We start from the raw sequence: 17002 nt of genomic DNA, 5'->3' as shown, positions 1-17002 counted from the left end.
TGATTTTTTTTTACTCTCCAGATAGAAGACGCCATGTTGGATACCAGTCATAAAATTCCAGGCAGCCTTTTACCATGTTACATATCCTCTTACTCATTCATTTCACCTTCCAGCAGTTTAGAAAGAACTTGTTCACTTGAATGGTATTTTTGGAGTGATTTTAAGGAGACGGCTAAATGGCCATAATACAGGTAGAAACATAAAAACAAGGGTATGCTATAAAGACAGGACTTCTTAATGCAAAGAGCCCTCTGAAATTCAAAATACCTGCTATAAAAATAAAAATGTAATCTTTGACTTTTAGATGGGAATTTCTACTCTTCAGTTTCATTCTGTCAGGTGCATTTTTGCTAACTGCTTGATTCACGCTGAACGGACAGTCCTGTCTTATTCTTGGTATGGCAACAGTGATAGAGATCACTGCTGCTTTCTTTCGAAAGGGGCTGCAAGTTGCTATTAGGAGATCTTGTGCAGGTCTAGAGTCTGATTGGATGTGTTGTTTCAACAAGCAACTTGGGGTGGCAGTGTCAGAGGTGTTCATTATCTAGGAAGATTTTCATAGGCGATGAGTTTTGCTGAGGTAGCTTTCTCTTCTGGGTGTAGAATATATGTGCATAATTAACTTCCTTGAATCCTAAATAGTGGGGGATATTTTAGTAGCTACGAAACCATTTTTACTAGCGTTTCTATGTGGCCTTAGATGATGAAAGTGATCTGGATACAATTTTAGAAAAAAGGAAAACGGTGAGCTGTGAGGAAGAGCTGAAGGAGTATTTGGAGAAGACCCTTTCTTCTTGAGATCAAATTAGAACAAGGTATGAATTTTGTATCGTCAACTTAAAAGGTAGAGCATCTTTGAACATTGGTTGTACTACTTAGGCCTTGTTTTAATGCTGTTGTGTGAAGGTATGGAAAAAGAGTGCTTTTCACTTCATGTAAGAATATAGAATAATGTCCCTACTGAACAAGGTTAAGGCAAATAATGCCCACGGTTTAGGAATGGGACAAAGGAAGACTGCTATCATTCAAAAACCATAGCACATCACTATTATGGTGCATACCATCACATCCATGCCTTATTCAGAAGGTTAAATTAGCAGCGCAGATTCTTGGATCACCGGAATCAGAAGTTGGTCTGCACCATCATCTCTTCACTCATAGATTTGATCTCATTCAAAGTTCTAGGAACTCAGATGTTTAAGATAGCCAAGCACTTGCAACTTTAAAAACCATCTAAAAATTGGTACAATACCGCTGTCCTTCCTGAAGATCTTAGCAGCAGCTCTGAAGCCATAGAGGAAGCAGCACTGTTCACACACCCAGGAGGAAAGAGAATGTTACCTATCTGAACAACGACATAAATTCCCCATCATTCTCTTTGTTTAGGAGACCAAGCCAATGTCCGTGTAAATGAAAACAAGTGTGAATATTGATTTTTCTTGAATCAAGACTCAGCTTTATGTCCAAGTCAAAGGCCAATAAACTCCGCTAAGCACATCGCAGAACAAACATGGAAGACAGTAATTTGACCTCTTATGTAAGCAGTGTTGGAATGGTTCCCCATCCAAAAGGAAGGATGTCAAATGCTTCTTTGGAAATATTTTAACTTCTGTGCATTTCTTTCTTTGTAATGAACTAATCTCTAACAAGCCAGGAAGTGATTATGTTCAGTAGAAACAGATCAATGGCAACATTTAGCCTAAAGGTTTTATGAGATTGATCAGGAAGTTCGATTTAGATTTAAAGGCACTGTAGTCATATTTAATTTTATTTCTCTCCATACTTGAGTCTCTTAAACAGGGACCTTCAATTGGACAGGAACGGGACACTGAAGCAAATTGTAATGGATGACGTAATGGCTTACCCGGAAGCATTTTGTGGGAATTGATTTCTTCTAGGTATCCATCAGCCAGCATTTTAGTGTGAAGGAAATCTTCAAACAGGTAAAACAAAAATTCCCGTTGGTTTAAAACCTGACTGCTATATTAATTTTTCACTTTTGAGAAAATTTTCATGACCTTTAAAATTCAGACTATATCAAGTATTGTTTCAGCCATTGAAGAAAGTGCTTTTGATAGAGATAGGAGAGGGAAACCAAAACATTTCTCAGAGCCGCACGTTGAACTCTGTCCTTGTTACAAACGGCACTTGAGCAAATTCATTTGCCATTAGAACAGAAAACGATAAGGTAACAGGTTTATCATTACAGATTTGAGTGTTCCAGGTTCCTTGGATAGTAAGTGATCTATTCAAGATGATCTCTTACTGAAATAGATCCATTTTGAGAAGGGCTATGGATTTCTTAGAAGAAAGCAAATCCCTATGTTAAAACGGTGTGGTGGGTGTTTTTTGTTGTTGTTTTGCTTTTAGAACTTGCAAGGCACAATCGACTTCATAGTTCGAGATCCAAATAAGACCACAACATTCCAAACAGGTGTTTCTTTTTGGTTGTTTTTCAATCTGTATATCTTTGGATTGTAACCAGTAGAACTGTCCTTGAACTGGAAAGAAGTAGCGGAGGTTTCAGAAGTGGAACATACGGTGGAACAGTAAGCTGAGAGCATTGTGCAAGGAGAGGAAAGAGGGGAAAATGGTAAGAGTTTCCTGAGTCGGAAGGGACCCCTAGGGATCGTCAAAGTCCAACTCCTGGCCCTGCACAGACACTCCAACAGTCCCACCCTCTGCATCCCTGAGAGCATTGGCCAAACGCTCCTGGATCTCTGGCAGCCTTGGAGCTGTGCCCATTGCCTGGAGAACCTATTTAGTGCCTGACCAGCCTCTGAGGAAAAAAACCTTTCCCTGATAGCCAGCCTAATCGTCCCCTGACACAGCTCCTGGCATTCCCATGGCTCCTGTCCCTGGTCGCAGAGAGCAGAGAGCAGAGAGCAAAGCTGTCCCTGTGCTGCCCTTGAGAGGAGCTGAGAGGTCCCAAGTGAGGTGTGAGCTCAGTGTCCTCTCTGCAGCTGAACCAAATGCCCTCAGCCACTCTTTGTATGGCTTCCCCTCCAGCGCCTTCATGGTCACTATGTCCCTCCTTTGGACATTTCTCCAATAGCCTGAGGTCTTTCTGACGTTGTGGCATCCAAAATTGCCTCCAGGGCTTGAAGAGAGGGCAGTCCCAGCCCAGAGCAGAGCAGGACAATTACCTCTCTCGAGCGAGCGGTGCCACAAGATAGGGACAGTTGTCAAAAATCAGATGGAGAAACAAATCTCACAGAGAAACAGGTGATCTAGACACAGGAAATGGAAGAAGCAGAGGAAGAAGAAGATGAGGAGAGTATTCCTTGTAAAAGTGAAGAAAATGAGCATGTAGAACAGGGACTAAGCATTATGCAGCTAAGTGAGCAAGAGAATAAGTTTGAAAGTGAAGGCAGTTTTGTCCAAAAGAAGGAGGAATAGGAAGTCTTTTTGCTGAGAATGAATAGCAAGTTTTTTTCCGTTCAGTTTGTATACGAAGCGCCAAGGGGTGTAGATCCTTTTGTGGGAAAATGGAGTGTGTAAAGTTGCCAATCATTTTGGAGCGAATTTGGAGGTTTTTGGGGTCACAGTTGAATTTTGGGTTGAATTCTGGGGATTTGGGGTTCCCAGGTGAATTGGAGGGGGGGGGGATTTGGGGAGATCCAGATGAGTTTTGAGGGGTCCCAGGTTAATTTTGGGGGACAATTTGTGGAATTGTAGGGGGATCCCGGGTAACGAGGTTTGGGGTTGTGGTGGTTTGAAAGTAAAAGCAATGTGAGACTCCAAGTCAGTAATACAATTTAATAGGAGAAAAGAGAAAAAATAAAATACATGCAATAATATAAAAGAAAAAACCACCAACAAAGTCAGAAATACAACCTGACACCCTGTCAGTCAGGATGTTGGTGGCAGTCCGTATAAATTGTGGCTGCAGTCCTCCTGGATGACAGATGTGGTTCAGTAGAAGCAGTGCTCCTGTAGCAGGTGCAGTTTTCCTCCGAAGATCCAGCGATGATGTGGAAAAAGGTCCGACTTTCCTCTGGGATCCCGTGGAAAGGAGTGCTTTGGTGTTCCATATCTCAGTTTTGATCTAGGTAGGAGATTTTTGGCTCCTCCCCCTGGCTGGAGCATCTCCCAATGGGATGATGTAATCTTGTCAGTCACACAATAGGACTTAATGGCCCATTAACAGAATATATCTTCTGGAGGATGGATGGGTTGTGAAAAGATAACGATGATCATCCCCCTGATCTTATCAGATGGCACATCAGCAGGGGATATCTCCCACAGAGATAAGGATCACCACCCCTCCCACATTTTAACAGCTGGTGATAGAATACACATTTTTGCATTGTACCCCTGGACAGGCGTGAATTTGTAGAATGAGGGGAGTCCCAGCTGAATTTAGGGGGAATTTGTGGAATTCTAGGTATCTCAGGGGAATTTTGGGGGAATTTGGTGAATTTTAGGGTATGCATGTGAGTTTTGGGTTCTCAGGTGAGTTTTGGGGATGCCAGGCCTATTTTGGCGTGAATTCTGTTGATTTTGGGGCATCCAGGTGAGCATTTGGGAGTCATGGGAGAATTTTGGGATGAATTTGGGGGCATGCAGGTGGATATTCCGGCGAATTTTTGTGGTTTTTGGGAGTCCCAGATGGGTCTTGGAGTGAATTTGGTGGTTTTGGTTGTATCTGGGTGGGTTTTGAGGGGGATTGGAGAGATTTTGGGGTGAATTTGGGAGGTGTTGGGGGACTGGATCTTGGGGAAGATTTGAGGGATTTTGGGGGTTGCAGGTTGGATTTTGGGGTGAAGCCCTGGTATTTGGGGGTCCCCCGTGAATTTTGGAGTGAATTTGTGGAATTCTGGGAGTTGCCAGGTGAGTGCTGGGCATCCCAGGGGGGACTTAGGGGTGAATTTTGGGGATTTTGTGTTTCCCAGGTGATTTTCTGTGGTGAAAAGTTTCAAAAAGTTTTTTTTTGAAAGCAAGTAAAAGGCAGAAGGTTATTGAAAATTAATAGATGTGATGCAAGTAGCTAATATGCAGACAATACACAGCGAGACAAATCGTGGGAAAAATACAGTGGTAACACATGAGTGTGTGAGGATGGGATCAGTATAGCTAAGTCTCAGTTGGTGCTGAATTTGGAAAAGCATGCCAAAAATAAGAATAATAAAGGTACCTACGGGTATTTCAGTGGGAAAAGGAAGATGAAAAGAAACCTATCACACCTCCCCTATTCCCCCCCACCCCTTAAAGCCAGACAGGACTAGCGACAACAGACAAGGAGAAGGCTGAGTTACTCAACACGTGTTGGTCTCAATTTTTACTGCCAGTCACCATTTCCACATCTGTCAGGTTATTGGACTGGTGGACTTGATTCTAAGCCATAGTAGCAGGTCAGCTTTCAGACCACTTGAGGAACCTGAGCATGCAAGACCATGGGACCCACCCAGGGGCATGTCAGGGCCCTGAGAGAACTGGCAGCTGTAGTTGCTAAGGTGCTTCCTCCATCATATTTGAGAAATCAAGGCAACCAGCTGAAGTCTCCAGACACTGTGTTGTATTGACTCCAATACTCTTGGTCTTTTTTGTAAATCTTAGAGCTCTGAGTCAATTTCTGCAGAGGATTCCCAATGCAGTTTCAAAAATGGAATCTTTGTTATTGGTCCTCATGTTGATCTTGGATATTTCCATTTTCTTCACTCCTATATTTTCGAAACATTTGTAATGACTGAAAAGAAAGTTGAGACGAGGCATTATGCTCTTTCCAGTGATATAAATGGACCAGTATTCTTTTCAGACAAATATATTTTTGCTGTGTCTAAGCACATGTGCATACCTGTGTTTGATTTATGTGTCCAGGTTTTGGCAATGGGGCAGCCACAGGGTCCTCCTGTGACAATGGCCCGGGTGCTGCCCTGTCCCGCTTTCTTCCAACTGGCTCCACTTCAGGATGTCCTCCCTGCTGAGAGAAGAGGCTGGGTCAGCACCTTTAGAAATGTGAATTTCTGGGTTTTTTTTGTTTTGTTTTGTTATTTCTAAAGTTACTAAAAAACTTCACCCTGATTTTTTGATGTGTTGGGTTTGGGGTTTTTTCCAGTTTTGGGTGGTTTTTAGTGGGCTTTTTTGTCTCTTTGGGGATTATTGGTTGGGATTTTTTGTGTGTTTGTTTGATCTCCTTGTTTGTTTGTTTGTTAGTTAGTTTGTTTGTTTGTTTGTTACGGTTTTGTAGAGTTTTTTAAGCAAATTCATTGGAATACTGATTAGTCCTCAACTATAGTCTCCTGCATTCACCTGAGACTCTTCCTAGGCATCTCCCTGATCCTTTTTGCAATAAGTCTCACATCATTCTTCTGAGGAAACTGTCTGCTTATGGTTTGGATGGGTGGGCTGTTTGCTGGGTGGTAAACTGGGTGATGGCCAGGCCCACAGAGTGGTGGGAAATAGAGTTCATCCAGCTGGTCCCCAAGGCTCAGTCTTGGGCCCAGTCCTGTTTAATATCTTTATCAGTGGTCCGGACAAGGGGATAGAGCACAAGCCCAGGAAGTTCACAGATGATGCAAAGTTGGCTGGTAGTGTTTTTTTCTTCTGGAGGACAGCAGGCTCTGCTTCTTCTTCCTCCTGTTCAGAGGTCGCTGCTCCCTCTTCATCCCTCATTAAGTGTGCTGATTTTGTCACTTGGATGAGAAAACAAACAATTTTAGCAACAATACTAGTGGCAGGGTACAAGAAAGGATGAGTTCACATGAATCCCCCGCCAACAACAGACAATACCTGATGGCTCCTCTGCCCAGCTTACTCACTACACCGGAACCCACTGTCCCCCAAAGATACTCCCTTCTCCCTGCCCCCAGCCACGATGTGAGATGGAATAGAATAACTAAGATTAGGATTCTCCCTATGTAACTCCATCATACTTCGATTCTGGGAAAAAAAAATTCTTGAAGTTCTGTCATTTCAGATCATTTGAATTTGAATTTGCATACTAAAAAGTCTAACCAGAAACTCATTACAAGATTAATAGCCCATTCTAGAATGTCTGAGATGATATACACTTCTTTCAAGAGAATGTGATGCCTCACGTGACTTCTCCAGTATTTCAATAAACAGTGGGCGTAGTCTACGAGATTCTTGCTGCCATCTGGATTTCCTGGTATTTGGCTGGTCTATGTAAGCCAACCAGCTATTCAGCAGAGGGAATATTAGTGTAATACTTGATGGTATGTGAGATGGAACACAGTAATATATGGCTTTTTGCATAGTGATGAAGCTGTAAAGAAAGCTCCATAATGCTCAGACAAGGAGGCTGCTGGACTTCAAGCAGCAAAGGCGCAAAACGAACCAGTCAAAAGGTGTCATTGAAAAAAAAAAAAAGCCAGGTGGGGAGCAAAGTGATACTTAAGGGCAGTTTACTGAAAGAGGAAATCTAGTGAAGAAAAGTCCAAGAGTGAAGGAATAACAGGGAAAATGAAACTAAGGAAGGAAATCAATCTCACCTCATCAATTCAGAAGCTAACAAGTTGTCATTGCAATGATGCATAAAGTGAGAAATAATAAATATGTCTGCACCAAAACCTGAAATATGAACTTTATTGCATTCTGTCTTTCACGGAATCATACAACCGTCTGTGATTAAAGATCATCTAGTCCAATTTCCTTGCCAGGTAGATCTTACAGGAGATCAAATTGCTCAAGACTAGCCAAACTGATAAGGAGCACTCTCAATGATGGGGCATCCACAACTTCTCTGGAACACCCGTTTGAGTGTCTCACCAGCTTCATTGTAGAAAAGTTTTTCCTTTTAGCCAATCTAAACCTAGTCTCAGTTTGACAGCATGGCCCCTTGCCCTGTCTCTGCAAACCTTCCTAAAAAGTCTTTCTCCATTTGTCTTATACCCTCTTTACATATTCAAAGGCCACAATACTGTCTCTCCAGCAACCTCTCTTCTCCAGGCTAAAAGATCCTTCATTTCACAAGAACCAGGTCATAAACTGAGATGGAAGACATCTCAGGAGATCAGATCATCCAACAGCTCAGCGTAAGAATAGCTCTGAAGTCAGATCAACTAGCTTAGGGCTGTGTCTGTTTGAATTTTGAAAATTACCAGGAATTGAAATGCTTCAAGGAAGAGAACTCTGGGTGGCTCCAGAAACAGCCTGAGAAACTCGAGCAAACTCGAAACCTCAGAAACTACCACTGCTTTCTCTCCCTCAGCCCAAGCAGTCACAAAGAAGAAGTGTTCCCAGCAGGCTGGGATAGCACACATATACACTACATATACATGACAGGCATCGCCAGCAGCCACATCCTGCTCCTTTCTGTGGCTGGCAAGAGTGAGACTGGATGTTTACATGTGGGCAAACTGGGTCCCTCCAGCAGCTCAGACACTCAGCCTGCCCAGTGACCCCACTGAATTCCAGTATTGGCAGTGTCCCAAGGCCACAGTACTACTCCGCTTGCTGGCACAGACCATCACACGCCTCCTAAATCAGTCAGGACTCCCCTGGTCCCACAGCCAGCACCCCACTTGCTCTCCCCCAGGCCACTGCCATTGTTCACCAACTTCTCCACTTTGACCTTTTCTGGTGCTCTCAACACTGGCACACCCAGATGTTCTGCAGCTGTTGTCTCCTGGTGGAAAGGACTTGTAAAGCCATGTTTCCTAACCGGACTTCCACAACCTTTCAAAGCAACCTTTTCTGGGGTATGAACAATCTCATTCAAATGTCAACATTTCATTTCCCATATGTGAAATCAGAATTTCCTTCTTCCGGGCATGCCCAAAACAAGGCACAAACTACATTGTGCCTTGTGTTTCACATGCTGACTTGTTTGTAAACAATGCTAGGAGAATACCTGTTTTGATGCAAGCTAATCTCTGGCCCTTATAGTGCTTTCTCTAGTTAGTTTTGCTTTGCTATTTACTTGATGTCCCATTGAATTGTTGAATCATAAACAGACTATCTGTCTGTATAGCAGCATAGCAGTGATGAATAAATGCAAGAGAAGGAGCAAGGTGATTGTTTGCTAGACTCTTCCTAGAAACTGAAAAATCTGTTACTTAATGCTGACCACAGCAGATGGAGGAAGCATCCTACATGATGTCAAAGCAATCAAACTGTAATGACTTTTATGATTACAGTCAAGGCACTGCTTTTGCCACCATAAGTGGAGTGCAGGGAATCTTAAAAGACAACACTGTAACTGTTGTCCATGCTCACTGAGAAAATAATGCTTTTACAGCGGAGGAGGTCTCACCGCAGCTAAATCATGGCTTCAACTGTACACCGCCTTCAAAATAGCCCACAAAAACACTAATGAAAGGATTTGGAACCCAAGGGAATCTCGGATTGTGACATCAGCTCACTTCGGTTTCTTTCCAAATTCTGAATTCCATTTTTTCCTAGCCAATTATCCCACCTAACCTAGGGATGCAATTTATAGATTTCCAGCATATCTAGTTACCATAGGATTAGATTGCCACTAGGCAAAAAGACAGAAACAAGCAGTTAATTTCAGACTGAAACCAAGTGTGTTTAGAACACCAATATTTGGACTTAATAATTCTTAAAAAAACCAAAACTTTTAGGACGTAGCCAAGTTTTTTTGGAGGTGGAAAAAGTTTTACATCCAAAAGTCCCTAGTGAGCTCTCACTCAGTGCAATGTGCCTGGAGAGGCCCTCTTGCTCATCATTCAAGGAACGATTTGTCACAGCAGAGGCAGCAGGAGCACAAGATGGCCGACGAGAAGGGGCAGTGTAGAACTCTCTGACTTTCTCTGTCTCTACGAAGTGTAGAACGTCTCTGTCCTGGCACATTTTCATGCGCGACATGTCGCTCCAGGTCTTCGGTCCCTGTTAATCTCTATGTAATGTGAGCGCTGCTACTTGCAGCTGAGAAGGACCATGGAGCTAGCAGCGAATTCGGAGAGCGCTGAGCAGGTAGTCAAGGAGCGAGAAGTGCCCCTGCAATGCGGTGCTAATAGCAGATTCCTCGCGTCGGGCGTGAGCTTCGGCCACACGACCTTCTCATCCTGGCAACAGATCTCTGTGAAGGGCGTAGGCGAAAAGCTTTTGTTTTCCATTTGAACTGCGAGAGAGGCAGACTGTTGCACGGAGCTCTGAGAACAAAGGTGCACGCCCTAGGCGGGCTTGGGCAGAAGCAGCGTTCTCGGGCACTTGGCTGTGGGCATACTGCTGGCTGTGTGGCTCCTCTTCAGTGGCTTCTGGCCGCCGGGGAGTGAAAGCGGCACCAGGCGTGGTCGACGGCGGTGAACGAAGACGCACAAGTACTGTGCTTGTGCGCACCACGTTATAGGCTACTAGGAGAGGAAGGTGGCTGCCTTTCGCTTGCCTTCCCAAGTGCCCTTAGCAGTGAGAAGGAGCAAGCTGAAGCACTGCTGCTTGTGCTGGTCCGCGGTTCCACTTGCAGCCCCCTGAGTAAACATTGGCCGTCTCTTCTAGGCTCCGAGTTGCACACAGCACCACAGTAAATGCCGCGGGTAAGGGAAATACAGAGTGTAGCAAGGAGCTGGACGTGGCTTACATGCAATAAGTAGAAGGTGAACCTAGGCACTGCCTCTTCAATCTGGCCCCCTCAGTTATGGTTGCAACTTTTGCAAGTCGGAAAAGGGAGCTGCGAGTATGTAGAATGGAGGACAGCGAGACGCCGTGTGTTATGTGCTCGTTCAAGGCTGCTTGACAGAGGGCTACTTTAAGAACGCCTTCTTATTCCTCGCGCCCTTTTTGCTTCCCTCTAGCTGCATGAAGTACACCACAGTGAAGGTGTGAGGAAGGGCACTGCCCCAGCTTTTCCCCTGGCGTGCAATGGCTGTGTGCGATTTTTCCAAGCAGCAAGAGCACTGAGAAGTGAAAGCGATTGTGAAGGAGCTCTTTGGCTGCTTGTGTGCTCTTCGCTGCACTGCACTCGCAAGCCCGGTGCCCTGTGACTTCCTTCTTTGCCTTCATTAACATTTATGGGGATCTGAACCCCTTGAAGACTGGTGGGGTGAACTTCAAAAACCCTGTGATGGGTTGGGACAAGATTTCACCTGCTGCCACTTCCTCACAGTAAGTACCATTATTGAAGTAGCCCCAGATACACACACTTAGAGTGCGATAGTTCTGAATCCATGTGGCCATCTTCCAGAGAAAATTAAAAATCCAGAAATTCCTCAACTGATCAACCCACAAAATGAACCGTATAATAGCCACAGTAACCTTGGTTATGAGACTCATGTTTAAAAAAGGCCTTGCAAATGGGAGAGATATAGCAGTGACCACGTGGACACCAATCCAGGGTAAGCTGGACAACATGGTGTCACCTACCACAAGCTTGGGTAATTCAAGAACTGTTATCCCCTTTTCTACCCCTCTCGCCATGCCCTCAGGCAATGCCTCACGTTCCGGGCGCCAAAATCTGTCTTGGTTTGAAAGACAGGTATGGTCTAAGGAAAGGCAAGAGCCCCTTTCCTGCGATGCAGAGTGCAACCCCCCTCCCTTTTAATTATTTTAGGTCCAAATCAGAGGCCTTGAGGCAGGAGGTGTGGGGATAAGAATAACAGTTCTCGACTGATATCTAACAAGGCAGAAAACAACAACAGCTATAAAAATTGACAACAGAACAGAACAGTATGACTCAGTTCCAGTCCCTTTTGGCCGCAGGCCGTCTTCCTGTGCTCAGTTACCGGTGCTGTGGGGGCAGGGCAGGTCCCGCGCAGTTGAAGAGGGCTGGAGTGACGACGACAGCGGCCCAGGGGGGAGAGGGATGGGGAAAGTGACTCCCCCCTCATGGTGTCGGTCGTGGTGCTCGGCAGAGTGTCCGGAGGTAGTAGGGTGAGATGGGAGAGCAGCAGAGGGATGTCCAAAGGCAGGGAGTGTGGGTCTTAGTATTGGGGTGGCAGGGGAGATGCCAGATCAGAGCCCGGGCTGTCCTCCGACTCCACGAGCCAACGAGAGTGCCTGCCCGCTCCTGACCCCCCGTCCCACCTTTCCTTTACCGGTTCCCCCCCTCCTCCTCCACCCACCCCTGTATGAGAGAACATTATCTATTGTTTAGGCGTGTGTTATGCGCCCTTTCAGCGCTGGTGACAGGGGGCTACTATAAGAACGCTTTCTTCTTCCTCGCATCCTTCTTGCTTCGCTCTAGCTGCATGGAGTACACCACAGCGAAGGTGTGTGGAAGGGCACTGCCCCAGCTTTTGCCCTGGCGTGCAACGGCTGTGTGCTACTTTTCCAAGCAGCAAGAGCACTGAGAAGGGAAAGCGATTGTGAAGGAGCTCTTTGGCTGCTCGTGTGCTCTTCGCTGCAATGCGCTCGCAAGCGGCTTCGTTCCTCGCCTTCTGTCGTGAGGACAGAGCTGTACTCCAGCGGTCAGTTTCAGCTCTGCCCAACAGCTTGTCCTCAGTTCTGCGGGCAAGCACGCCCTGTTCCCTTGGCTCCGAGTTCAAAGTCCCTAGCGAGCTGTCACTCAGTGCAATGCACCCAGAAAGATGCTCTTGCTCGTCTTTCAAGGAGCGATTTCTAAGAGCAGAAGCAGCAGAAGCACAAACGGGATGACGATTAGGGATGATGTAGTACACGTCACTCTCCTAACACATTTTCCTGTGGGATATGTCCCTCCAGGTCCTCAGTTCATGAGAAGCTCTATGTACTGTGAACGCTGCTACTTGCAGCTGAGAAGGACCGTGGAGCTAGCAGCGAATTTGGAGAGCACTGAGCACGTATTAAAGGAGCGAGAAGCGCCCCTGCAATGCGGTGCTAATAGCAGCTTCCTCGCGGTGGGGGCGAGCTCCGAACAAAAGACCTCGTCCTGGCAACAGATCTCTGTCAAGGGCGTAGGCAAATAGCTTTCGTTTTCCATTCGAACTGTGAGAAAGGCAGAATGTTGCACGGAGCTCTGAGAACAAAGGTGCACGCCTTCGGCGTTGGTATGACAGCTGCAGGAGTGGCCTCCGAGCGGCATCACCTGAGGGCCCCATGGGGTGCGGGGAGAGAGCCGGGAGTGCCCCTGAGTGACACCGGAAGTGATATCCGTAGGGCCTAAAAGGCCAGCGGTGGCGTCGAGTTTCACGGGTAGGAGGCTGCTAAGCTGCTTTGAAAGCTGGAGCTCCTCTGCTCTAGGACAGACTGGGAGAGCTGAGGGTGTCCAATGTGGAGAACAGAAGGCTCCAGGGAGACCTTCGAGCCCCTTGCAGTACCTGCTAGGGCTCCAAGATAGCTGGGGAGGGACTTTGCAGAAGGGTCTGGACTCTCAGGACAAGGGGGAATAGCTCCAAACTGCCAGAGAGCTGGGGTAGATGGGATATTGCAAAGGAATTCTACCTTGTGTGGGTGCTGAGGCCTGGCACATGTTGCTCAAAGAGGCTGTGTGGGAGCCCCATGGCAGGAAGTGTCCAGGGCCAGGCTGGAGCGGACATGGAGCAACCTGGACTAGTGGAAAAGTGTCCCTGCCCATGTCAGGATATGGGAAGAAGATAATCTATCTCTAAGGTCGCTTCCAGTCCAAACCATTCTGGGATTCTAGGATTCATGGAAGGCCCTTTTCCAAGTGAAGTGTTGCATTTCTTGGCTCCCAGCTTGTAGTTGCCAGTTCTTCTGGAAGCAGGCCTGGCCAAGCAGCTGTGATGAGCCATGGGTTCTCAATAGGACGAGTGTGATATATATGCAGAGAGGAAGGCTGCAGACAGATCTTCAAGGCCCAGGTAAAACAAGCAAAGGATTGAATAAAAGCCAAAGGTTGGTTGTGTTAGTCTGTTTGCTGGCTGTTGAAATGGCCCCAGGTCATTTTCAACATTTCTAATTAGGATCTCTTTGAGTAAAAATGAATGTGTTACCTCCAGCGTAGGCTCTCCAATGCATCTCCATGTGCTCCCATCTCTTTGTTGTATATCAGGTTCTATTAACTGAAGACAGAATCATAACACAGTAGTAAAACATTTAGAGGTGTAGTTAGCCAGCTTCAGGAGTTTTCAACTCTGCTGTTGACTTTTCTGGTAACTGTAAGCAAGGCAACACAATCCAGTTATTCCACTTTTCCTCTCTGAGGAAAAGATGATCTTTTTTTTTTTTTTTTTCTCATTTTGAAAATAGCCTCGATTGAAGAGAGTTATGCATGTGGCATGTAGGATTCATTATTTTACCTTTCTCTTCTGCTGTCTTTCGCGTGCTAGTTTTTTTAAATTTTTTTTTCTCTGTTCTCCATTCAGTAGGTTTGAAAGGATTCTAATTGTTGAGATGATGGTTCTTTGAAGGCTCACTTAGCCCACCTTTTGGGTGAAGGAAAGAAGAAGACAAGGTCCTCTAAGAAGAGTAAAAAGCATACTTTAAAGAGACATTCAGAGATGTCTGCTGATGCCATGCAATTACCGTGTAATCAGCAGAAATGTGTTGGAAAAATACCCATCAGTGACTTCACAAGAAAGCCACACTCAAGACAAGTAAAGAACAGAAGCATAAAACCCCAAAGGTACTAAATGGACAGATTTTCATTGGGAATGAGCAACTCCTGAATTCTTGGTTCTAGAACTAGGGGCTTGTAATAAATAGACTGACTCCTTGCCAAACCTAGATTTGGTGTAATGAACTGCTCACTGACCGTTGAAGCGCAGGGCTTTTAGACTAGTATTTGCCATGGCAGGCATATTGTATGGCTTTCCGGTTAAAAAGAAATTGGTTTTGCTCATAGCAATCTAGATAAGTACCCAGTCTGACACCTATTTTTTAGGCTATATTTCCAAGTAAATGGCTTCCATGATGATGCAGTAAATTTATGTCATGAACAGGAATGAAGTGATTGCATGCATCCTTTTTTACCCTAAGCCAGCTGCTGAATAATGAGACAGAGACTCTCACTGACGCCAAGGAGTGCCCAAGCTTTTGGGAAAAGCACTGGGCAGACAAGGCCTATTTCCACATTTCTTGCTAGCATCTACTTCAAAGTTCATGGGTTTGTTCATCTTTTAGAGCTGTTCTACATGTCTTTGTAGTTTACATGTACTAAATGTAGCAGGTATTGCTTTCATGCCGTCCTAATAGATTTGAAGTTGGCATCTACTCAGGCTTCAATGTCTCAGAAGAAGCAACGTCGATTCTTTGAATTCTATTCTTGAATGTGAGAATGATACTTATGTAGTTAATGAATTAATTAAATCGAATTCACTTGAATGGAAAAATTGTCTTGTTCATGTAGATTTTAACTTGGGAAATTGATATTTGAGTTCTACTTTTCATTGTTGTTGCTTTTCTGTATTCTTTGATTGCACAGATAGCAGATGTACTGACCAAGAATTCTGTGAAACTGGAGGAAATTTCCTTCCTCTTGGCAGCTGATGTTCACAAACTCATTAACTCTAAGGCCATGGTAAATGTTTTACCTGGGGCAAGATAGCAGTCTGAATATTCCTAGAATGTCTTCCTTTCCCCAAATGAAATTCATTATTTCTGCCTATCTATCACTGAAATATAGAAGAAATTTCTACTTGGCAGGGTACTGGTTATCATTTGTGTTCTTTTCTCCCCTCATTTTCTGTAGAAGAGACAATTTTTTGTTTCTTTTTGCATGTTGTATGCTGCTTCTACTTCTGGTTTTATTTTTTAATACACAGAATGTAAAGAGAGCACTGCTGGATAATGAGAGGGCAACTGCCAAGCTACTCTTGAATCGAATGAAATCAGAGCTTGAGAAAGAAAAATGGCATCAACTGAAATGGCAAGGGAGAGTCAAGGACTGGAAGCTCATGCAAAAGAAGTGTGTAGTTCATAGTTTCAGGTCAGAAATGTGGCAGTCTTCTTTTGGACAATGAGCAACACAAAGTGGCTAGGGTTCACTTTTGGTTTCTATCAAAGTAATACTGGATCATTTTTTCTTTCTATGTGATAACACGTATGATATCACATATATCATGTGATTCCATTCTACATATCTATTTTCCATCCTGCAGAGAATTTATGGCAAGTGAAGAAATACAGAATCCCCCAACTGTGAATATGGAAATGGAAAAGGTGATAAAGGAGCAGCTGGTACTCAGTGAAAAGAGACTGAAGGTTTTGCAATATATCCGGTATGGCAAAAGAGGGTAAAGCATAAAGGAAAACAATTGTTGCTGGAGTTAATGAAGGACTTGGCTACAAAATGCACTTTGCTTCCTGTCACTGTGTGATTGCTAAATGCAGCAGTAAGGTACGGTCTACATCTATTTCTGTACAGCTCTTTTGAATGGAGAAAATGCATTCTTGATTTTCAGTGCCCCAGCTACACTTAATAGGTGGCGATCAGGCTCTAAAAATGGAGGAATGCAGAAGTAAATCTTGAAACATAGTAGAAATGGGCAAAGATGGGTGGAGATCTAGAAGCTGGTGCTTTTGTCAAGGCATTTTTTCTCCATGGCGTGGGATTTTATTTGCGTAATAAATTAAGAGAGGAGTCTGGATAGAAATCTAACGTTGCTACGTTTGAATATCCATCCTGAACACAACATGCATTGGTGTGGGTGCAATGCATTACGATCTTTACAGGGAGGTTTTTTACGGTGGATGTAGGAACAACGTAGATGACAGTTAGTTCCTTATCAGGCAGTAAACAATTGGCCTTGAACAACAACAATCTCAGGTTTATTTTCATTGCCAAGATGTCTGTAAATAAAAGAAAGCCCAGTAGTATGGATATTCGGATTCATAATTTTATATGTGAAGTACTGACTGGTTTGTATTTTTGGATACCTGACTCTTGTTTCCTACTTTGATAGCACCTTGTTGCCTCCAACACGTGCCAAATCTGATGGAAGCGAATGGTGCAGAACTCTGGAGAATTGAAACAAAAGTCTAGGTAGGTCGGGAAATCCTAAGAACAGTCTGGAATTCAAGCAATATGCTCTTTTCTCCCGGGCAACGATGAGGCAGACAGTTGCTTTGAGAGTGCATGTTTGCTCTATTCTTTGTTCCGTGTGTTCCCACATACCTTCTCAGTTGCTTGGAGGTGGCAGCAAGAGACAAAGAAGCTGCCTGTGGCATGGCTTTCCTTTGGCCAGTACAAACACCTGTGCAT

At 44.6% G+C, this 17002-nt stretch overlaps 1 protein-coding gene across 1 annotated transcript in view; it reads right to left on the bottom strand.

The window, feature by feature from the left end:
* The window catches only part of LOC148220191 (endogenous retrovirus group K member 8 Gag polyprotein-like), a 141437-nt gene extending 126846 nt beyond the window's left edge, over positions 1-14591 (bottom strand). Inside the window, exon 1 of the mRNA XM_088155795.1 lies at positions 14555-14591. Coding sequence (XP_088011921.1) covers positions 14555-14591 — 37 coding nt within the window. The remainder of the gene's footprint in view (positions 1-14554) is intronic.
* Between the last annotated feature and the right edge of the window lie 2411 nt (positions 14592-17002).

This window comes from Sturnus vulgaris, chromosome W (assembly GCF_052056855.1).
Source record: "Sturnus vulgaris isolate bStuVul1 chromosome W, bStuVul1.hap1, whole genome shotgun sequence".
NCBI lineage: Eukaryota > Metazoa > Chordata > Aves > Passeriformes > Sturnidae > Sturnus > Sturnus vulgaris.
This window is presented reverse-complemented; position numbering and strand designations above follow the sequence as displayed.